The sequence below is a fragment of the Caretta caretta genome, chromosome 9, assembly GCF_965140235.1.
Source record: "Caretta caretta isolate rCarCar2 chromosome 9, rCarCar1.hap1, whole genome shotgun sequence".
Taxonomy (NCBI): Eukaryota; Metazoa; Chordata; order Testudines; family Cheloniidae; genus Caretta; species Caretta caretta.
In genome coordinates, this window is record NC_134214.1 from 35,053,832 (window position 1) to 35,078,446 (window position 24,615).

Here is a 24,615-nt window from a genome sequence, read left to right on the forward strand (position 1 = left end):
CGGTGCCAGGACAGGCGGGAAGCCTGCCTCTGCACTCCGGCTGCGCCGCTGACGGGGAGCTGCCGGAAGTAAGCCCGCGCCCCAATTCCTTGCCTTAGCCCTGAGTCCCCCTCCAAACCCAGAACCCCTTCCTGCATCCCAAACTGCTCATCTGCGGCCACACCCCAGAGCCTGTCCTCCCAGCCCTGAGTCCCCCCCCATTGCAAACCTGGAGCCCTTTCTGCACCCAAACTCCTCATCCCCAGCCGCACCACAGAGCCTGCACGCCCAGCCCAGAGCCATGACCCCCTCCCACACCCCAACCCCCTGCCCCAGCCCTGAGCCCCCCTAGCCACTCCTGCACCCCAAACCCCTGGTTTGAATTTTTAGGAAAGGTAAAGAACTTACATGCCAGTAGCCACTGTGTCCACTGAAATTAAATATGGCTGGGAGGTATAGAGAGTATTAATGCCGTCAAAACTGAGAAGTTATCACTGAAACTGTACAGTAACTTAAGAGTATCAGAGGACGGATCATAATGTTATTACAGAACATAATATAATTTTTAATTACTGACTGATTTTTCAGGGTGTTCTTGGGCAAAAAGGAGAAAAAGGAAACTCTGCATATATTTCAGATTTCATTAGAGGTGCTCCAGTAAGTATATTATTGTGGAAATAATCATAAAATGTAGGAAGACATGTATAGCAAATGTAAGTATTCTAATAACTTCAAATTGTTTAATAAAAGCTAATTTATCTCTTTTTAAAACAGAAATTAAATGCAAATATGTTAACTGCAGTATACAGATTGAGATATTAATTGCCCTAAAGGCAGGAAATTCCCACAACAGCTATACATTACCCCCAAAGTCTCTAGGAACATATAGACAGGCATTAAAATTACCATTGTGTTCAGTAATGGAAGATTCTACAAATGTACAAAAGAAGCGGAATTAGGGTTGCTGTGGGACACAGAACTTCAAATTGCCATGGACAATAGAGGACAATATGGACCTAAAGCCAAACACTTGTTGAATTTTGGGGCTGATGGGTAACACGATTGGCATAGTGAGTTCACATAACACATGGATGAAGGCTTTGTAGCTGCTTCTCTCAGTAAGATGCCTTTGTGCTTCCTAATTGCTTCCAGTTAGTGCTTGCTGCTGATTGCAGGTTTGGTTTAATACGCATCTGCTTCCTGCACACCACATCTACTTGGGGGTATCATTATCATTGTTTCTAACAGTGCCTACAATGTATTAGGTCTTTTTCAAACATAAAGGAAGGCATGGACTCTGCCACAGAAGAGGTTATACTGTGGCTCCCATCCTGCAAACACTTATGCACAAAGTAACTTTACTCGCCTTTGCAGGATTGGGATCTAAAAGACAGAGGGGAGAGAGATGGAGGTTCACGGAAAGGGGAACAGCAAACCGGTAGGATACTGATAAGCAAAGCAGTAAGGTACTGGGATTGGCCACATCATGATAATGCAAAATTTTAACGATGCTTTAAAAGAAAAAACAAACTTATGAGCGTATCCTTAACTGGTGTAAATATAGTTCCACTAACGTCAGTGGAGCTATGCTGGTTTATACCAGTTGAAGATCCAGACCTTTATATCTCAAGATGTCTAAACTAATCCATCACTGCCCTACAACCAGGACAAAACTCCCATTGAATTCAGTGGAGCAGAGCAGACACATAGCGAGTGCTCTTCTATGGTAGTCATGCACATCTCTTGGTGGACTCACTCTCTGGAGGGATGTTGCCCTGTTGCTTGAAGATAGGAAGAATGTTTCCTTCTCTCTTCCATTCTCTCACACAGTGGTACACCAGAATGCAGGCTGTGGCTCATTATCTTTTGCATTTAATCTTCAATTCATCTGGAGTTAGACTAATAGTAAAAACTTTACTTAACCCTATGTTTAAATGTAGGCGATTTTGCTAACTTGAATACAGTACAGTGAAACTGTTGAGCGAAGTGCTGGAGCTCCCATGCTTTATCACTAATTCATTTTTCATGCATGCAGTTTGGGAGTATTTTTATGATTTAAAGTAAAATCAAATCAACAAAAGTATAATCAAATACATGACTTCAGCTACTCTCCTATGAGCTGTTCCCTGTTTTAGAGACTCATAGGTGCATCTGTATCTGAAGTCAGTTATTGTTTTTATGTATTTTCTTTATTATTGGACATTTTTGTGTTTTCATAAAGGCTTTCTCCCTTAATGTTCCCTCATTCCTTTTGGTTGATCCAGTACTGACATCATAATCCTGTACTAATGACACTAGTCTATTGCCCTGGAAATTATTGTGTTGTCACTATTCATCACTGTGTCTTAACTTTGATATCAAAAAGAAAATTTGGGCTTGAGGAAGCCAGTCTTCCTTTAAAATACTAAAAGCTTTAGTATGTAGATAACATTATAAAATTTATTAGAAAAATTCTCTGCAAAATATTTAAATGTATGTCAGTAGTTAAATTATATATTTAAATGTTGTGATATCAAGTTCTTTAAACCCAAAGCTTGATGTCATTTATATGATTATTTCTATATGATGGAAAATCATGTGTTGGCTCATAATTCTGTGGTAAAGTGAAAGTGTGATCCTTTATTTAGAAAAATACTTTTCATTCCAGGGACCAAGAGGTGAACCAGGCCCCCCTGGCACACCTGTAAGTATCTTTCTGCTGCTCACATATATGCTTGATCGTTTTGAACAACATACTAGAGCATGAGTACATTACTGCCATGTATTAAAAGTGAGTAATCCTTACTTATGAATAGTCTCATTGAAAATGTAGTAGTGAATGATAGTAGGAGAGAGAAAGACCAACAGCTTTTAACCTGATTTGCCTTCACTATTACCACCCATACACAAGAGATTAAAGATAGTGTAGGAAAAGCAGAAGATGACAGAGTGTATCATGAGTGAGGCTCAAGCTGATGTGATTGGAGGGTGCTAGGTTGCTTCACTGTTGGAGCACACGATACTAGGTGCAAGAGGACAAAAGTCACAAGAATAGATGAGCAAGCCAACATAGCCAGGTCAGATTCACCATCACTGGCCGAGAGGAACAGAAGCAGACATTGCCTGTGCTTCCCACATTGCACTGTGGTTTTGGTCCAGTGGATTTGCAGAGTACTGACCAACTGATGCCTCATCACATTCACAAGCCCCCGGAAATCTCTGTGACAAGCAAGCAGTGGATGGGGGCAGATCCTCACTGTGTGGGGCTGCTGGGTCTTCCCAGAGTGCACCGAGCGCCTTGGAATTTGGCCATAAAAATAAAATCCCAAATGAAATATTTTCTATTTTTTTGTTAAGCAGTCCTCCTCCCTATAGCTCAGGGACCCTCTTTTTTATATCCCAAGGGCTATAGCATCTCCAGTGTTTTGGTAACCTGAGCTTAATTCTTTTCAACATGCTATTATTTATATACATGACTAGTGTATACTAGAGAGACTAGTGTGTACTGGATGAGGTAATACCTTTTACTGGACCAACTTTTGCTGGTGAGAGAGACAAGCTTTCGAGCTACACAGAGCTCTTCTTCAAGTCTGGGAAAGGTAGTCAGAGTGTCACAGCTAAATACGAGGTGGAACAGATTGTTGAGCATAAATAAACACATTTTGTAAGAGATCATTAAACGTGAAATGGTCCGTTAATATCTCTGCAGTCATTTGGCAAAAAAGAGGGGTTACTGGGATATAGATTGTTGTAATAATCCATCAATCCATTGTCTTTGTTAAGGCTTTTTTTTTACTGTCTAGCAAAGTTATGAATTTAAGCTCCCAAACTCATCTTTTGAAAGTGTTATGCAAGTTTCCTTTGAGGATGAGGACTGAGAGGAGATCAGATAAGGAGTGATCATTTTGTGAATCTAGTCCACCTTGTATTACCACCTTTCCCAGACCTGAAGAAGACCTCTGTGTAGCTTGAAAGATTGTCTTTCTCACCAGCAGATGTTGGTCCAATAAAAGATATTACCTCACCCACCTTGTCTTTCTGATATCTTGGGATCAACACGGCTACAAGACCACCGCAAACAACAATAGTCTATACTAGTATAACTGTCTAATAGTTATAGTATATATAATGTACTATATACTACTATACATAACCATATACATAGCGTCTATACTGCATGACCTAAGAATTGTTCTAGAACATCAGTCAAATGGGAATAAAGACGCTGCCAGTTGTATATGACTGGAATAGTGCCAATGGGCCGTAGATGGAGTCCAAGTGATATAGGCAATTAGGAGCTTAATGAGAGTTTGGAGCCACTATGTGACATGTTGAGCAATTCTGTGCGAGGAAGAAATTAAGATGCTAGTGTTTTCACAAACAAATACATCTTTTCTCCTCTTTTTCAGGGAGCTAGGGGGCTAAGGGGCCCACATGGATTGCCAGGTCAACCAGGCTTGCAGGTAAGACTGGCACTGTTCTATAATACTGCATTTTGACATTATATATAAATGCTTGTTCACTCATCTAAAAAGTTCAGCCCCAGTGTAAATTCAAGCCTAGACATTTGCTATAAGGCAGTTAATTAAAGGGCCTGATTCTGCCTGGCCCTTACACAGGTCTGCAGTGGGGGAATGAGAATACAAGGACCCTTCCACAAGCTTGTGCACACACACGTAAGGTCCACACAGAATTCCAGTCCTTGGGCACAGAAAAGTGCTGGTAATGCTCTCTCCCAACTCCTTCCCTGCAAACAAAGCCCTGAAGGAGACAGGGAAGATATGGAGCCAGAGCTCCACTCCACTAAGGGTAGACAAGTGGAGCCAGGGAGGGATTGCACAATTCCATGGGGAGGTGAGGCAATAGGCAAACAGCCTGTGCACCTCAGGTGAGCTCTGAGAGAAATTTTGCCTCCAGGTGCTCCCAATAAAGAGTTGCAGCTCTGGATCATGCTCAGTGAAAAGTTTTGCTTTCAAGTCAGAATATTAAGTTATTTGACTCTCTTTTTTAAAGGGAGCTCCGGGCCTTCCTGGTTTGCAAGGTGAACAGGTTAGTGTCTGCTTTCCATGGGGTTGGTACAGTTTCAGTGAAATATATATTTATGCTGATATTTAAAGCATTTGACTATTTCTGTTAGCAAAGTTTCAAAAACTTTAATTGTTAAATTATTTTGCAAGCATTTTTGTGATTATTTTTACTCACCATCACTAGTTTTGATCTTTTTCATTAGGGCAATCCAGGTACTGGAGTGGATGGACAAAAGGGGGAGCTGGTAAGCAAACAGTTAGTGGTATTAAAGGTGGCCTGGATGTAGAATTAAATGTATATATGCCTAGGAAAATACATAGTCCTTATAGCTTTACTTAGTATACAGTTACTATGGTTAGTTACAGATGTTCATATAGTTTTACTTATGAAACAATCCCTCTAGCCCTGCCCTGATCCTGCTCAGAGATCCATGTAGGCAGACTGTGACACCTGCTTGAAGTCCCACTGACTTCATTGGCACTCCAAGTACCATAGTATAGTACAGTATCATCTATACTCCTGTAACGGATATAGGGAGCATTACCTTCCTTTGATTGAAAGAGTGCCGGATGGTTGACAGGCCTCTGCAGAGCTCTTTGTACCCACAGATCAGCAGAAGCTGTTCAATGACAGTAGAGATGTTAGTGTTGTAAGTAGGAGATTTCAATGTTCTGGAGCCTTGCAGAGCCAGTGTGTTGAACCAGATGTTCATTTTTATTGCTTCTCTGGCTTTCACAGGGTGATGTTGGACCTCCTGGATCTCCAGGACAGCCATTGTTGGTTGGGCCGCCTGATTTTTTCCTGGTTAAAGGAGAAAAGGTTTGCAAATTAAAGTCTATTTTTAAACATTACTGTACTCAGTTTACTATAAGTGCTATCCCATGATGCATTTTTGCACAGATTATATATAAAGGACATTTATTTTATTGAGTAATATACCACCATCATCAATAGAAATGCTGTTATCCAGTATTGTACTGGCAGACAGAGGCCAGGCCAGCCATCATGTTACTGCTGCAGCCCACCTATTCCCTCCATGAGGTGCCTCTGTGCCAGAGCAGGAGGGTAAAAGGAAATACCATTCGCCTTTGTCCTTTTTCCCCACTCTGGACCATTGACAAACTGCCTGAGTGCCGGGCTGAATTTACACACATTAGCAAAAACTCACTAAGAGTCTGTCAAGACTGAGGTTATGTCTGCACTATACAGGTTTTAGTGACATGGCTGTGTTGCCACAGCCGTGCCGCTAAAAGTCGTGCAGTGTAGCCGCTGTTTGTCAGCTCTCCTGCTGACAAAAAACTTCTACCCCAACGAGTAGCAGCAGCTTTGTTGGCAGGAGAGCACACCTGCCGACAATGCGCTGTTCACACTGGCGCTTGTCGCAGCAAAACTTTTGTCTTTCGGCGGGGAGGGGTTTTTAACACCTCTGAAAGATAAAAGTTTTGTCGTTCAATTGCCAGTGTAGACATAACCTTATTATCTCTGGCACTGAATTTCTTTCCCTATCCATCTCACAGTTTCATTCATTTCCTTAGACATTTGTATTTAGTTTATCTTAATGGAAAGATGAATTAGATTTTTTCAGCAAGTTTCAGGCTCTACTGAAGACAGGTCAAACTGTCAGGTGGCCAACCTTGATGTATTACTTATGAAAAATAAGTGTGGTCCCAGTGTCTATTTTGAAAATGAAATCATGGTATTTAGAGTAATTCCTCTATGACAGGTGTGCTTTGGCTAGAGTTGTAGCACTCCAGGTAGTCAAAATGGGTAGAATAATCCTAGCGGCAAAGAGTCCTGTGGCACCTTATAGACTAACAGACATATTGGAGCATAAGCTTTCATGGGTGAATACCCACTTCGTCGGATGACATGCATATGACTAAGTGGGTATTCACCCACGAAAGCTTATGCTCCAATACGTCTGTTAGTCTATAAGGTGCCACAGGACTCTTTGCTGCTTTTACAGATCTAGACTAACATGGCTACCCCTCTGAGAATAATCCTAGCAATATACTCTACAGAGTCATGGACTGTCCTTTGCTGTAGATCCTAAACATTTAAAATGCACCTCTGGTCTAAAAAACAATTGTAAAAATTGTATTGTGGAGTCCTATATTGGAATCTCAGTGATTTTCAGATCTAATTAACATTATATACAAATGAAAAGATAATTTTTGCTAACGGCCAGCTCAGCAGAGACAAAGTGGGTGAGGTAATATCTTTTATTGGACCAACCTCTGTTGGTGAGAGAGACAAACTTTCAAGCTACACACAGCTCTTCTTCAGGTTTGGGAAAGGAACTCCTAGCCTCACAGTGAAGTGCAGGTGGAAGAGATAGTCGTTATCCACAAAAACAACAAGGAGTACAAACAGGGCTACCTCCTGATACTTAGAATAAGTAGTTAGCACATATTGTAAGGGACCAATCAAGTCTGCAGCACACATTGTAAGGGACCATTAACATATATTGTAAGGGTCCATTCCAGGTCTGCAGACTCAATCTGGGAAATCAGAGTCAAGCTGGGATCTTTCCTGCTGCGCATCACCCACAGTAGTTTTGTCCTCAGTTACAGCTGTGCAACTGACTCAGGGCAAAAATTTGCTTTCTAATGACAAGCTTTTTGGACTCTACACATGCACAGGTTACAGTCTGAATGAGTAACAAGGTGCCATATTTACTGACACTTTTCAGGGCAGAACAAAACTTCAGAGTTATACAAGACTTAAATATATTTTGCATGCTAAGATGAAAAAATTCTACATATTTATATTTAGGGTGTAAAAGGAATGCCTGGGTTGGTAGGACCCAAAGGATCACATGGGCCCAAAGTAAGTAACGTATTTTGTTATGCATTGTTCCGTTTCCTTCTAGCAATAAGGATATTTAAGTACTGTAATAGATTACCAAGGGAGGATGCAGAATCCCCGTCATTGGAGGTTTTAAAGAACAGATTAGACAAACGCCTGTCAGGGATGGTCTAGGTTTACTTGGACCTGCCTCAGGGTAGGGGGATGGACTAAATGACCTCTCAAGGTTCCTTTCAGCCCTAAATTTCTGTGTTTTGATCATTTCTCTGATTTCCTAAATGATGCTGGCAGAGTTTCCTTTTATGTTACTAAAAACACCTTTTCAGTGAGTGAATGACTTAGGAAATAACATGGCATTATACTGTGGAATTTAATCATCACACAAACTGATGTGAAAGCATAAACGTTGCAAACTCTTCTTGAAAAATCTGTCCACCAACAATCTCTTTTACAGCTGACTATCAAATGTGGCCTCATGCAGGCATCAGTCTTTTTTTCAATTAGAAAGCAGGGAAGCAGAAGGAACAGCAAACTCCAGGTTCATCCTTGCAGATGACGTGGGATTTTAGAGGTGTGAATTGCATAGGAAAGGAAGCCTCCCAACTCCACAGATCCTGACTGTCCTCAGGACAGCTCACTGCAAAGTTGCTAGTCCCCCCGCCCCCAGCATAGTTCCTTCAGCATTTGTTCTGCCTCAGGAAGAGTTCCATGCTGCTGTGCAGTAACAGCCAGAGAGCAGGCTTGACAGCATTAACATGTTTTCTGAAGGGAAATCCACAGGGCCTCATGGAAGCAGAGACAATTGTTAGGACCAGGATCTTTTTTGGAGGCAGGAAAGGGAGAGAAGAGCGCACACCGTTAATATCTGCTGAGACGTAAATTATGACCCAGAGTATGAATCCCAGAGTGTTTTGAGTCCAGGCAGCACCTTTTCTTTCGGCCATTTCCTGCCACATAGAAATGCAAGTCAGAGGAACTACTCTGTGTAGGTTTGGGAGGCAAAACTGGGGCTTCGGGGTGTGGGGTAAGAACTGCATTTTCTCTTTGTCTTATTTTTAAAAACTTGTTTCTTGGGTGTTGTCCCTCCTTGCAAATAATTTTATAAATAAATCTTGTTCCTGATTATTTGTAACCAGTAAATGTGCTGGGACCTTAAAATCCCAAAGGTTATTCTTAGTTAGGAGAAGAGCAGGTGTGTCTACTCCTGGGTAACTAAAGCCAGTGGACACTGGGGTGGATAGAATGTAAAGTCAATCTAAGATATCTGGCCCTAACCATAACACTGCTAATTATGTTTTTACTTTTTCTGCCCATGCGCGCATTGCAAACTCTCTAGGACTGTCATCTCTGGGTAATCTGTTTAAACAGAGTGTTTTCAATGATAATAGGGTGCACCTGGAAATGGAGAGAAGGGTGAAAAAGGTATTCCTGGAGACCCTGGAATGCAGGTAAGGAAACTTCAGAATAAACCATTTCAAGTACTCACCAAAATTAGTTTATAAAATACTAGGGAGTTAGTTTAAATATGTTAGGATAATTCTTTTTATAATTCAGAACAGGATTTTAAGATGCTTTAAATTAATCTTGGTTGCTTTGTACATAGAGTACTTTGGTTCCTAAAACAAGGTATTATTCATGTGTTCCAGACTCAAACATAAATTCAAATAGAATTTTATGTCCTTGCAAAGACAAAAAATTTGGAATCTGATCTTGTAAATAATTACTACTGGACAAAGCGTGGGCTACTCTGAGCAGCCTGGATGAATTCTATGGGACTGCCTCAGAGTAGAAAGCACTTCCCCAGAAGTTTTTTCAGGACTGAACCCTTAATATGTATAGTATTTCTCACATCAGACTTTTCCAAGGCTCTTCATGATACAGTTTAGTAGAAATTAGAATTGGGGCCAATCTAATTTGACTTTGATCCATTGTTCAAGGTCATATTCATCTTAGTAAAAATGTTTGAAAAGATGTTGCAGGAACTAGATACTGGGGAACATTATAGCAAATACATAGTTCTTTCACACAAACTTGTGCAAGAAAGAATATTTAAATTAAATAATTTGGAAATAGATATAAGCAATAATGTAAGACTGGCTTCTGTTGTTTTGCTTTTCATTCTACTTGCTTTTAATTAGGGTAGCCCTGGTTCTTGTGGATCTCTAGGTTTTCCAGGAATAAAGGTAAGGTGATATAAAAATACAAACGACACAGGCATGGCAGCTCATGCATGTTGCCATTCACTTTTAGGTACATTTTTCTTTTTACATTATATGGTCTTCTGGTTGATGAGACAGCAGTTCAATATAGTCTGCTGTAAATCTGGGTTCTGAATCTATGCACCATACCAGATTTAAAACAGAGTGGACACAGCTATATTTGCATAAATCTTTCTCCTTTTCCTGCCTGTACTCTTCAAATCTAGTTAAGACCACAGTTATACTAGTCATGAATTGTAACTACTGTGCAAATTACTGACTCCTGAATTGTACATCCAAGTATCTGTTTTGCCTACATTACTTTCCTTTATACATGGCTAATGAATTAAATCCACTATCTACCCATAGAGTCATTGTAGTCTATCGGGTAGGTATATTAATAGACCTGAACAAGAAAGGGGGCACTGTGGCACCCTGCTCATGGCAAGAACATGCACTGTTGACGAGCTTGTGCTCTTGTCCTGCCACCAGGGGTCCCCAGGCGCTGTCCAAATAACTGGGTTACAGTTAAAAGATCTTTTCTTTTAACATGAGAGATCCCTTAAAAATATATCATCTACAAAACCAAATGCTATACAGTGCTGTGAAACAATGCATAATTATTAACAGATGACAGTATTGTATGGTATGACATGTTAACTAATTTCTAATAAACATTTAACTATATGACATGTAGTCCTATTGAATTAATACACAGAGACATTTCTATTATTGGTTCCAGGGGGCAAGTGGAGTTCCTGGTGTTCCTGGTCAGGCTGGTTATGCTGGTCTAAAGGTAAAAGTGCAGAAGCCCTTTATGTTTTGGTTAGCAAAGACCATTTTCAGGTGTACTAGCTTGTCAAGCCACAGCCCTGTCTCCACATTCAAATTACTCTAAAACTCACTTTTTCCATGTTCTCTACAACAAATGAGGCAGCAGTAAGGATTAACAAACAACTTTTGATTGAATGATCATGGTGTACATATATCTAACCTGAGTAATTTAATATCAGTATTACTATTTATTTGTATTATTGTAGCACCTAGAAGCCGCAGTCATGGACCAGGACTCCATTGCACGAGACACATTACAAACAGAGAACAAAATGTTAGTCCATGCTGCATAGACTTTGGAGTCTAAGTAACTACATGATCTTGTTGCTGTAATCCTCACCCTTCCTCTCTCTATCAATTTTGTCATTTTAAAACTAGCTTGTAAGAGTATCAGGGCTGGGGCCACGTCTTTTTTGTGTGTTCTGTAGAGATCTAGCTACTCTTGGGCACTGTACAAATACTACATAACAACAAATATTCACAGTCAGCAAATAAACCTTAACTATATGTTAGCAGATCTTAAAATATTTTTCAAGTTTGAAAGTGAAGAAATAAACCTATTTGTTTTGTTTTTGTTTTTTTTGCATGATGAAAACCTCTTTGCTTTATTATCAAAGACGACAAACTTTGGTTGCTTTTTAAAATAGCTAGAAGGGCCACAATTATTATTACAGTCAATAAAATAAGTTGAATGGAAAAAGTTCCTGCAGCTGTTGAAAAGGGGAGCAGTCAACAATAGCTCCCATATGGTCAGAGGCTCAGATACTATAGAGATGGCAACAGGATAAAAACTTGAGCATCCAGTTTTATAGTCCCAGTACTCCAAGCCTCAGTCCTAAAGAGGCCCGTAGTCCTGATGTGCAGTCCCATGAATGCTACCTCACCAGGCAATTCCCAGATTTCACAGAAAGAGATTGTACATTCTTAGGCACCCAATTCCTGTTTGCCTCTGAGTGCTGGGTTGATGCCTAATCTACAAGAAAGAGGCAGTTGCAAAATTCCTCCATCGCTTCGTTGATTTAATCTGTCATATCAGAGAGTCCTTTAACATCCGAAATTCACTTCTTCCCAATTCAAAGTAGATAATAGTACAAGCTAATTTAGAAATTCTCAAAACAGGTCCTGAAAAGATTTTCATTGCAATTATGCATATTGTATTTGTATATTTCTCTGAAGCAGCTGGCTAAATTATCTGTAAGAACTTTGAGTCTCTCTTAACGTGTATGTCATTGACAATCTATGGAAAATCTCTTTCCATCTTAGTGCTTATCTATCATTATGAAAAATCATTTCCCAATTTTTGTATAAAATTTTAAATCAAATCACTACATTTTAATGGCTAAATCAAAATAATTTTAATTAAATATATTTATAATAAGCCTTGTGCTACTGAATTTCCTGTAATTGACTCAATATCACTTGTGTTTAACACAATATACTAATGTAACCAGATATGACAGTCAGAGTTCTGAAAATTCAAGCAGACAAGCACATTTGAGCAGTTTATCCCACTTCGCCACTGATTTCTTCAAAGATATTGAGTCGTTTTTATAGTATTAAAAAAAAAAAAGAAAAACTAAATAAAAAATGTTAGTGTTTCAGAGGCAAGCACTCAAAAATTAAGACATGCCAGAATTAAGTTTGCCATGCCCCCTTTTGTGTATGCCTTATGATACTATCTTTAATTACATGGTGGCGCACTACTATCTATCAATAAACTTAATGAATTCTTTCAGGGGGATCGTGGAGAACGAGGGCAACCAGGCCTGCCTGGAGTTTTTGGAACACCACCTGTTGCTATGAAAGGTTTCACTTGGTTTTAACTACTCTTTATACTGTGTAATGCATACAGGGCCCTGTGCTCTGAGGTGCTGAGAGTAATTGATGGGAGCATACTAAGCACCTCAGAACACTGGATCTCTACTGGCCAGATTCTGTCATTGCCTGCACCTTGTTGATGTCAGTGGAATTGCATAGGATGTATGAGAACAGTGTTTGGCCCAAAGCATGTACTTCAGATGTAATACATGTTAGCAAGACCTCAGAGCACATATAAACAAACCCAGATCTGTCAATTTATTCCTGGTTCTTAGATCTAAGAATATTTTAAAATAGCTGGGAAGAGGAGGGCCATTCTGGGGACTGGCATGCAGATGAGCAGAGCGCACATATGATTGCATTTCAGAATTCTTATATCCAGATTGCCACAACATGTGGACTCATGGCTTCAACTGAAGTCTGGGGTTGCACACCTTGGTTGAAAATCCTGGCCCTAATGATGTTGATGGTAAAACTTCCATTGACTTTCCTAGGGCCAGAATTTCACCCCTGGGTTCCACCAGTTTTAAAAGTTATATCAGATTAATATAAACTCCAAAATGTATATATTGTATTTCAATGTGGTTTTATGTGCTGGCGACCTAGCAACAGAATAATATGCTTAATACAGTATTATCACTATCAGTTAAAATGATCTCTTATTTGCAACATTATTGCAATAGAAACTTACAGAGAAGCATTTTAGAATTAACTTCCCCATACATTACATCTACACTGCAAAAAAAAGACCTGCAGCAGCAAGTCTCAGAGCCTGGGTCTGTAGACTTGGGCTCCCAGGGCTTGCATTACACTGCTGAAAATAGCAGTGTAGCTGTTCTCCACTTAGGCTGGAGTTTGGGCTCTGAAGCCTGGGGAGGGGGCTGGATTTCAGAGCCCAAGCTCCAGCTGGAACAGGAACGTCTACACTGCTATTTTTCATGCTGTAGTGAAACAGAGTCTGCATATCTGGGCTCTGAGATTCGCTGCCATGGCCATTGTTGTGTGGCTTTTTGTATTTTTTCAGTGTAGACAAACCCAGATACACAGTGGGACAAATTCTGCTCCCATTGATGCATTAGCATCCCCACTCATGCCCCAATTCAACAGAACATCTCTATTCTGAAAGAGCCTGATCCAAAGACAGTTAAAGTAAATAGGTGTCTTTCTGTTGATTTCAATGGCCTTTGAGATCAAGCCACAAAGTACATAACCATGTGCTTAAATGGGATTTAAGGTTAAGCATGCCCTTAATTGCTTTGAGTGAGGCTGTTTGGATGTTAACCGAGAGCAGAATTTATACTAGTGTTTTGCTATTCCAGCTTAACTCCATTTTCTTCAACTGTGTATGATCAAATATAAATGTTGTTTTATTGATATATAGCTATAATAATATATAATACCTCTGGTCATGAGTGGTGCGGTGCATAGGCTGGGGAAGGCTATGCCTACCCAAACAGCCTGACGTGGCCCCAACCACGCTCCTCCCCGAAGCCCTGCTTGCCCTTTCCCCTTGGCCCCAGCCCAGGCAGGCTGCTCCTCTTCAGGGAAGCAGCATGCTGGGGCTGGGGCTGGGGCTGGGGCTAGGGCGGCTGGGACTTGGGATGGCTGGGGCCATGACTGCATATGATAAGAAAGCCATTTTCTAAATAAAAGCGAATTGTCAATATAATCCTAGGCCAATGCTCCAAGAAGAGAAGTATTATTTTTTAAACAGAAGCATGGGCGGTGGCACAAGATTTAATACACAAATGGTGAATGGAATAAGATTTAAAATAATGTATGTAATAAAAGGGAAGGGCTCCAGTGATAAAAGCAACTAAATTCCCCTCCTTTATAATTAAATTAATTCACATTGAAACCAATGTAATAAAGAAAAGGTGATGTATTTTAATTATGAATGGTTCCCAAATCATCATTTCAACTGCATTTTAAACCAGGACTAAAAGCTGTCAATTGTACAAGGTTTTAAATTGACATTTACTGTAATCCCATATAGGTTCTCGAGGGGATCCTGGATTACCAGGTCCTTCTGGAGATGATGGGTTGACTGGACTAACTGGTCCTCCAGGCCCATCAGGAAGACCTGGTGAAGATGGAACAAGTAAGAGATCATAGACTTATAAACCATGAACTGAGAGCTCTATATACTGTCCTTAATCCACCTGCCAACAGAAATTGAGCACAGACCCAGGGAAGTCATGTGTTGTTTTAACCTTTGCAACATTCAATGTGGGGAGGCCATGTAAATCAGGGAAGGTGATGTTGAGTGAAGAAGGATTTCCCGGCAGTGGAGGATTAGCTGGATCCTTTAAGTGTTCATTTCAGGCTGTCTAATGTTGGAGTGTTTTAAAAGGTGAAGATGACTTTTTGTAAAGAAAGGATAACACTGATTTTTGTATCAGCAGAACCTCACTGAAGCACACTTTCAACTTCTTTTTAATTGTTATTGCTTACCTGTGTGTGTCCCATACATACACACACTCTCTTATATATAATGGACAGGACTTACATTCTCCTCTGTCAGAAAATGAGTCAGAAAAGACCTTAACGAAGAGGAGAGGAGAGGGAAGCAGGATTAATGAGTTCCTCCTCTCCCCAGGAGCCTGTAACAGCTCTTTAGAGCCAACATCACATTGTTAGGTCTCTATGGCTCTGGAATGGGCTGGCATGTCTGCGTTGGGGAAGACATGGCATTTGCACTAGTTCCTCTCCATTGGAACTAGTGCAAATATAACCTTCCAAACCACTGGGCGTTAACTCTGCTAAAATAAACCTGCTCCTTGCTGTCCCTTCATGTGATGGTGGCAAGCACATGGGAGCAAGAGCATCAGAAAGGGCATTGGAGGAGGGGGAACAGTTTCTCCACAAGGCTGGAGCTTCCTTTCCTCATGGATCCTGAGGAACCAAAGGATTAGAAGGCCATGCCCCTGCCTCCTCAGCAGCCTCAAAACCCATTCCCCAGAGGGAAATACCAGTTACAGATTCCACAAGATAAACTTCAGAGACCTTGGCTTTTCTAGCCCCCCACCCCTGGCACGACACCAGGGAGGCTTTTCATAGGAAGATACTGTATGGCCCATAATTTCTTCATATCTCTTAAATATTCATAATTACTCTGTATAATTTATACTTACCTATTTTCCCGATAGGCCTCCCTGGTCTGCCAGGAGCATGTGGGCAACAAGGTCCTAAAGGTTCGCACGGGGATCCTGGTCTCCCTGGAACTGCTGAATCAACTCCAGGAAGACCAGGGTCTCCAGGAGCACCAGGATTACCAGGAGCACCAGGAAGACAGGGTTTGCCTGGACCACCTGGTAAGATAAACAATATAAGTGTCTTGTGTGAAAAATATTATAAATAATAGATTTATGGAGTCAGTGAGAACATGCTAATAGAAATGGTATTTTTCCATAGGCCTGCTCTATGGTGTTGCATCGGGTATACAGTAAATACAATACTTTATTTCTGTTACTCTCTTTAGAATATTGTTGATTCTGTTTCGGAGGATAGGGTCCCATTCTTTTTGTGTGTGTAGCTTTTGGGTGGGAGGTCTTTCCCACTCAACTGGATTAATTAATTTTACAGATAAGGACTCCAGCTGTTATCATTCTTATGAGATATGCAGGGAAAATGTTTTTTTACTATTAATTCTTTCATAGGAATCGTTAGCATAGAACCAATTTCTCCCATGTCTCTATACCCTAAACTAAATCTAAATGTTCACCAGCAATCGTTGAGGTATCAAGATTTAGAAAGAAGCCAATGTAGTCATTGTAAATAGCTGATGGCCTAGTTCTGATGGCTGTGCTGGAGGACAGAGAACAGTAGGGTTGATGGGAGATGCCCGTGGAGAAAGGACAGTTGTAGGTGTCCTTGTTTTTAAAAAAAAATATTCTGTGCCTGATTTTGTATTGCCCCTGCACCTTGTGCAGCCCTTAAATCAATACAAAGAGGGTGTAAAAAGTCACCATGTCTGAGCTGTGATGTCTTGCACTGGGGCAAAATGACCGCACAAGGTGCATGGCAATAGTGAACAGACACACAATCTGTGTTCATTGATCGGTTTGAAAAGTATTTTTTCTTCAGGCCAGATCCTCAGCTGAAAACCTGGCTCTGATATTTTAATAGTTATTGAAATGCACTATATAGTACATTTAATTATTTGTAGGTTAAGTATTCAAGTTTAACTTATTTTTTTTCCAGTGGAGGTACTCCTGATTTACATCAATATAATTGTGATTAGAATCAGTACCTTACTCTCAAGTTAAGCCTTAACTAACAGAGAACCACATCAATTAAAATGCATGGAATATGTGTGTCTAAATTGCCTAGATTGCTTTGAAAATCTCAAGCTAAATCCAGAAGTCATGACCAAAACAGAGGAAAATGCCCCCAAATCAACACCCATTAAAAGAGATATGAACCCCAATATTCTAATACAGAAAAAAGCAGTATCAGAGAGTATTGCCTATAATCTTATTTTGATCTTTTCCATACTCTAGTCTTACTCCAAGAACAGTGCCATACACGTGGCTTGTAAACCATTTCATAAGATACCTAGCTATTTATTGAGGATCCCAATGGATGAGATAGAGGGTGGAAGGGAGAGAATATGTCACCTAAGCTGTAAAAATGTTCAGTTCAAATAAGTGCCCTTTTTCTTCTTAAGGTATAGTTTGTCATGGCAGAGGTCTCCGTGGACATCAAGGAATAAAAGGCCAAATGGGACCCCTGGGAAGAAGAGGTGAAAAAGGCGAAAAAGGCAAGTATGCATCAGTAACTGATTTTAATGCAGAGGAGACCTTAGCTGAGCTCCATCCATTTGTTGCACCATTAAAGGCCTGAACCTGCAAGCAGAAGTCGAGGGCAGCTGTCTAAATGGAGAGCTTGGAGGATCAGGCCAAGTCATGAAAATACAGTCCAGATTTTCAGCCAGCGTAATGCCATTGAAGTCAGTGGAATTACTCCAGTAGAGAATTTGTTCCAGAGTGCGTAAAGATTCCACATCTTGTATAGGGAATCACATGACTTTTGTTTCCTGGAGCTGTGGTGGAATATAACAGGCATCTAGCCACTTACTTCCCCACCTACATACAGAAAAAAGAATGAATGAATATTTCTGTTGCATATCACAACCAGTTCAAAGTTGTTTTCCTACATTTGTGTAGGGAATCATGGCCACTGTTCATGTGACCTTGGTTCTGCTGACCCACCTGGTACACAAGGGCCACCTGGTCGTCAAGGAAGGAAAGGACAGATGGGATTTCCTGGAAGCTATGGAGAAAAGGGTGATCCAGGTTTCTCTGGCACAATAGGATCAACAGGACTCCCAGTGAGTAATTCTTACAAGTTTCAATTAAAAATAAAGTCAACAAAAACTCACCTCTCTAGGAAGGGAAGTGTCCATTTGGACGAGGAAAAGGCAGAAGACACTAGGAGCTTGTACTCTTGAATTGCGCTCAGTATTGATTGGGCACCTCTTTCTCTGTTTTTCTCGACTAAGGCTCTTAGAAGGCTACATTTTTCCCTCTTGTTGTAAAGACAGTCCCCGTTGTAGATGTGGGTTTTTAAAAAATTTTATTTCTCAGTTTCCTTTGGGGAGTTGGTATTTTTTTGTTGGTCTGTACAGAAATCCTGTCCTGTGGAGGGCTGGGCTAGAAGAGACAAGGTGGGTTTTATATTAATAGATCGGGAAGGTTTTGAATGGGTTATATTTGGGTTGCCTTACTCTCTCTTGTGCTTCCGGTTTAGAGAAACCACCATTTTTCTTGGAAATATTTTAGACGCGTACACTTTTTGCCCTTGAAGATTGTTGGGCTTTACTTAATTAGATTATGGGAAAAGACTCCTTACAAAATGTTTAAAAGGCAAGAAATATCAAATGGGAGTCACATGATGTCGGGGGGGAAGCAAACTTAAATCTTTACACAGCCACGGATTTTTTATAGTTATATTCAAGATCAGCAGGCCATAATAATAAAAAAAAAACCTCCCAAAAACTCCTTCTGCATGACACATACTTTTAATACAAACTAATGCTTTTCTTAATAAAACATAATAAGAATTTATTTTTGGAACTCTTACTGTTGATTGGTAGGTAGAACTATCATGAAGTTGGTAATTTTTACTCTGATTTCATTGTCATTTAAAAGTATTCCATTTCTTGTTTTCTAAAAAATTATTTTGAGGTGCTTAATACAGCATTCACTGAGCTCATTTGTTTAATGAGCCAAACTGAATTTAATATAGAACCTAATGTTCCCTACAGACACTGTATGATAAAATGGTATCCAATCAAGCCAAGAGGTATCCATATGGAACAAGTTCCTGAAAATGACTAGATCCAACAAATTAAAGTATTTTCACTTGCTTATGTGGCATCACTGCAATATAACAATTTCACCTAAAGAAAATAATTCTTACAAAATAGAATATGAATGCGTTACTGGTCATAAAAAAAATTCAGTACTAGAATCATTTGACATCTGCACTCAACAGTTTATATTTTCTAGTATAGCTTTGTTCTAATATCAAATCTGGGATGTAATTTATCATAAACCACTTTTATAAAGAAAATAGCAAGGTGAATTAAGTCATCATTACAAAACACCTCAAATGTGTGCGTCCACCTCTCTCTTGTTTGTGTGCTGTTTTATTGGGAATGGCTGCCAGCAGGACTAACAAATGAAAGGAAGTCACAGCTGAAGACCTAGATATTCACTGGGTTGATAATTTATATGAGGACATTTGTTACCTAACCCACAGTATATCTATTAATTCTAGACAGAGACTTATTTACTTTAATATACTTCAGGGAGTGTAATTTACACCCCTTAGCTGCCAACAGCACAAAAGCAGACTTAACCTAACTGCCTTCTGTGCACGTTTCAAGAAGATGATCTATTACACATTCTGATTTTTGTCCCACTGTAGACAAATTTTGGTCCAACATGTAGACACTGTATCCATGGGAGTATATATATTGAAGTGCTGCCAGATCTGAATTTCTGTATTTTTTTGTGAGATACAGTTACCATGAATAAGTATAAACAAAAATATGTATATATGTGTGGTCTTACTGTGGCTCACACATCATAAGATATATCACTTTGCTGTACATATTTGGATATCATAAAACAGTAGAGAAATGACGTATGGGGTTTCCAAACTATTTTTTCTCAGGCTATGTCTATACTACCATGTATGTTGGCAAAACTTACGTAGCACAGGGGAATGAATATTCCACCCCCTTGAGTGACACAAGTTACACCAACATAAGCATTAGTGTGCACAGCGCTATGTCGGCGGAGAGCTTTTCCCATCGACATAGCTTATGCCACTCCCAGGGCTGGTTTTTTTATGCCGACAGGAGAGCTCTTATGTCAGCACAGAGTGTTTTCGCCAGATGGCTGCCCAGGCACCACTGCAGCACTGTACATGTAGACAGGGCCTCAGAAAACCCCACTGTGATTCAGATGTGGAATTTAAAGAAATGCCTGCAGAACTCAGTATTGTCAACTCCCTCAATTTTATTGGTTTCAGAGTAGCAGCCGTGTTAGTCTGTATCTGCAAAAAGAAAAGGAGTATTTGTGGCACCTTAGAGAGTAACACATTTATTAGAGCATAAGATGAAGTGAGCTGTAGCTCACGAAAGCTTATGCTCTAATAAATTTGTTAGTCTCTAAGGTGCCACAAGTACTCCTTTTTTTTCCCTCAATTTTATTACTAGTCTCACAATATTTTTTCCCTCCCCCTTAAAATCCAGCTCCTGGAGTCAACTGATGATGCAAGAATCATCATTTTTTTAAAAGTACATTTTTAGCCCTTATTATGGTTGCAAAGAAAAGTTTTGAAGCCATGACCTGAGTAGCTCAGAATCAGGAAGGCAAAGAAACACACCCATAAATTTATTATTTTTAAAAACCTCATTATGTTTAAGCCAATCTGATGATTTTTTAATGTTTTGGGTTGGCAATATGAGCAGTTGTTCATCTGCATTTGTCTACTATCTGAGGAGCTGTAGGTATGCACATTCGAGAAATGTGCACCAAAGAGACATTTCAGTATAACAGATTTCTTTTAGGACAAAATTTATTTTTTTTCTTGAAATATTTTATTTTAAATAACTTTTTGCTCTGAAATTTAAGCTAATTATAATAAAAATAAATAAGGTCAAAATCCAAACAAAACATTTCAAAATGATCAAAACAAAATGTTTGAATTAACCCCAAATTGACAATTTGTTTTCAGATTGTTGGCTTGTGAAAACGTAAGTTTTCAACTTTTTGTTCCAATTTGGGTTTGGAACATTATTTGAATTCTCAGAATGTTTCCCAGCATGGGAACATCATTTCCTACCCTGCTGCAGAAAATACTTTGTTTCCTCTAATCCATTTCAGGTATTGAAGTCTTACATTTTACTTATAACAAAGTAATAAGGGGTCCTGCTTTGAGCAGGGGTTGGACTAGATGACCTCCTGAGGTCCCTTCCAACCCTGATATTCTATGATTCTATGAATAATTTAGTAGGTACAACATTTTCAGACAAATGAGATTTTAACTTAACTACATCCATTCAAACGTTGTTCACAACACAGCAAATCAACTTCAGCTGGCACAAAAGTTTCTATTTACCCACCCATGTGCTTTCACATAGCATGGGACTGATCCAACAGCCATTGAGATCCTGTTGGCATCAGTGGGTGCTGGGCCAGGTGCTGTAATGGGAAGAGCATCTGAACACTACAACTTGCTCTAGTCTTACGACTCTTAAAGTCTTACATGCCCTGGCTGAATAGAGACCAGGAGGCCTGATTCCTTGCTCCATTACATTTATTTTACATAGCTATATCTCCCTGGACATCAGTGGAGTTAATAAAAATGATACAAAAATAATGAAGAATCAGGCGCCATTTCTACACCTCCTTCTTTAAAGGGATCCCATGAGGTACAGTGGTTTTTTCTCTCAGTATGTTGCTTTGATTGCTGTATATTTGGAAATAATTTTAGAACATCAGAGAGATGCTATTTATTGTGATTCATTACTTGAGCTTAAATGGCTAAAAAGTCATACGTTTTTTAAATCACAAGGGCAAGCCTGGTTCTTCTGGAATAGCTGGTGAAAAAGGAGAAAAGGGTGACCTGGCCATAGTGAAAATCAAAGGTAAACCTGTATTTATTATCATCCGTTGTATTTCATGTACTGCATGCTGGATAATAATGGGAGAGGACTCCATGCTTGTAAAACTACAGACTCTTTATTAAAGCAGCACAGAGGTGCTAGCATTGAAGCCAAGTTCACACAGATTGATTTCCTGGTGCCTCCTACAAAATCTTTCCTCCTGCAACCTGTACTCCTCCCTCCAAATTCTATGCAGATTGCATAATAGCTTGCCATTGCTGCTACCAAATGACTAATATGTCACATGAATATTATTATTCGGGCATTTACAGAGACATACACAGTTAAGATTGAGCAAAAATGGGAAATGACTGCCTAGGAAGGAGTACTGTGGAAAGGGATCTGGGGGTCATAGTGGACCTGTAACGGAGGTTGACTCACCTCTGCGGCGCCTTCTGCTGGCTGTTCTGGGAATTAGCTTGGGGTTTGCGAGTACACCCTTCTTAGGTAGTGTTTCGCCTTTCATCTCGTCTGTCTCCACCTCCAGAACCAGCGTCGCTCACCGGACTGCGTCGTCCTCTTCTGGACACTGCCCTCCAGCTGTGCCCCACTCAGTTCTTTTCTCCCTTTCTGGGAGACTGACAGTCCTTAGTCCAACCACTTGCCTCAGTGGCAAACTGCAGTCCCGATTCTAACCGCTCACCTCAGTGGCAGTCCATTCACTGCAGTTCATTCACCAGCCACTCCCCTCAGTAGCAAGTGGGACAAGGGGGGGCCGGGGGTGGGATCCGGGCCTGCCTGCTACTCCCAGGCCTGACCCAGGGACCCTATAGCTGGCAGACACGTACTGCCCCTCCTCCAACTCTGAAATCATCTGTCTATTTGTTGGAGTTACAGTTAATCACTCAGGGACCAAAACCAATAGGTGATCAATCACACAACTTGAATTCTGAAAAAAATGCTGAATGAATTATTCTATGAACAAGAAATATGATGAATAAAGTATTCTTCACAAATAATTCATTATCTGTGTGTGCACATGTGTATGTGCTGTAGAGTGTTTGTGTGCTCTCACAGACATGCACAGACACTGGAGCAGCACAAATTATTCCTGGTTTATTTGTCATAGATTTCCTGAGACAGTGGTGTGAAATGGAGTTAATATTTTTTGCAAAGTTTAATTTGTGCAAATAGTGTATTTTCCTAAACGTTTAGGGGAAAATATAAAACTCTTGCAATTAAACTACTCCACATTATTTACCATGCTCCTGCATAACACTATGAGTGAAATCCTGGGTCCACTGAAGTGGATAGCAAAGTTCCCACTTAATACAATATGTAAAAAGAGAGAGAGAGACCCGCTACCTCCCATATGTCCTCATGATATCCATATGATAAACTGCAAAGCCATGTGACAATTACATTTAGTTGTTTCATCTGCACTCTGCCCATAAATGCATGTCCCCAAAGATATATCAACTATGCTAACATCCTAAATCTTTGAGCAGTTATGTCAATCACTTAAAACAAAACAAACTATCATAAAAACATTTCTTCCTTCTGCCCAAATGTCCTCGAAACTACACTGCTTTGAGGTGCAGTTTATACCACTGCGTGGTTTAAGGTTCAATATCTTGTAACTATGCATAACTAAAAACATGAATCTTACCTCACTGGAAAAGGGAGATTCCCAAATTGCTTCTAGCTCTTGCAATGTACTGCAATATCTGATTTTAAAGACATGACATTTTTATGTACACAAAGTTATTTTAGATCATTTAGTCACAGTTCCAACAATTAAAAAAAAAATTCTCTAAAGCATTTGTTGGAAGCCAAACATATGCACAAACAAGACACATGGTGGTGTGATGTAGTATTCAGGTTTTACTGACGCTCATTTGGGTTGCATAATGTGGCCACCCCAAACTCACAGTAATTACGATCATGTGATCTAACCTCTTGCATATCACAGGCCGAAGAACTTCACCCAGTAATCTCTGCATCAAGTCAGTAACTCTGTTTTAACGAGGATGTACGTTTGAGAAAGAGATCCAGTCTTGATTTAAAGACTTCAACCCACCACAATCCTAGAATAATTGTTCCAAATTAGGAGAGATGAACAGAGGAAGAAACTTAAATCCTGCATTAAAGAAATCCCACTTTATGAGCTGAAGAAAATTCTTGTAGAGCCTCAGACATTTTGTCCAAATATCAATAATGATGACATATCATTCAACTGAGGAGAAAGAAATAAACAGCTGCTATATATATTACTCTAAGCTTCTTTTTAATTGTTTTAAGGAATAAAAGGAAAAAGAGGCCCTCTAGGGGTTCCAGGACTTCCAGGCCAAAAAGGTACTGCTGGCAGAGATGGAGATCCAGGATTGCCTGGAGAGAGAGGAATTCAAGTATGTTTAACTTTGTTAGCAACTGTTTCATTCTTTGTTTTGAATTTCTCATTTTACAAAAAAGTCAGTAAATTTTCCAAATTATTTACAGATTAAACTGTTTTATATTTTCCTAGTAACCTGTAGCTAACTGCTGACCAATGAAAAAAATCTAACTTCCTTATATAAACACTGCTCTTTATTTTAGGGATCTTACTCTTATCTGCATGATGTGCCACTGAGGCACAGCTTCCAAGTGTATCTATCTACCAGATGTTCCTATTAATACAACCTTGTTCAGAGCGCAGGCTTTAAGGGTTTTCCATTAAGTTGTACATCAGATGTATAGAAATATTTAGCTTTGATCAGGACTTCAGTTTTAAAATGTTTATCAACAACTTGATTATAAATGATCATAGACCAGATTCCACTCTGTTACTCCTAGTCAACCCCACTGACTGCA

At 39.8% G+C, this 24,615-nt stretch overlaps 1 protein-coding gene across 2 annotated transcripts in view; it reads left to right on the forward strand.

The window, feature by feature from the left end:
* Positions 1–24,615, forward strand: part of COL4A4 (collagen type IV alpha 4 chain) — a 131,805-nt gene that overhangs the window by 52,784 nt on the left and 54,406 nt on the right. For both annotated transcript variants that reach the window (XM_048864169.2, XM_048864170.2), the window contains exons 7-23: positions 568–636; positions 2,627–2,662; positions 4,368–4,421; positions 4,972–5,007; positions 5,189–5,230; positions 5,725–5,805; positions 7,762–7,815; positions 9,183–9,242; positions 9,933–9,977; positions 10,735–10,788; positions 12,563–12,632; positions 14,641–14,745; positions 15,794–15,958; positions 17,314–17,406; positions 17,813–17,976; positions 21,735–21,807; positions 24,067–24,173. In XM_048864169.2, coding sequence (XP_048720126.2) covers positions 568–636; positions 2,627–2,662; positions 4,368–4,421; positions 4,972–5,007; positions 5,189–5,230; positions 5,725–5,805; positions 7,762–7,815; positions 9,183–9,242; positions 9,933–9,977; positions 10,735–10,788; positions 12,563–12,632; positions 14,641–14,745; positions 15,794–15,958; positions 17,314–17,406; positions 17,813–17,976; positions 21,735–21,807; positions 24,067–24,173 — 1,308 coding nt within the window. The remainder of the gene's footprint in view (positions 1–567; positions 637–2,626; positions 2,663–4,367; positions 4,422–4,971; positions 5,008–5,188; positions 5,231–5,724; positions 5,806–7,761; positions 7,816–9,182; positions 9,243–9,932; positions 9,978–10,734; positions 10,789–12,562; positions 12,633–14,640; positions 14,746–15,793; positions 15,959–17,313; positions 17,407–17,812; positions 17,977–21,734; positions 21,808–24,066; positions 24,174–24,615) is intronic.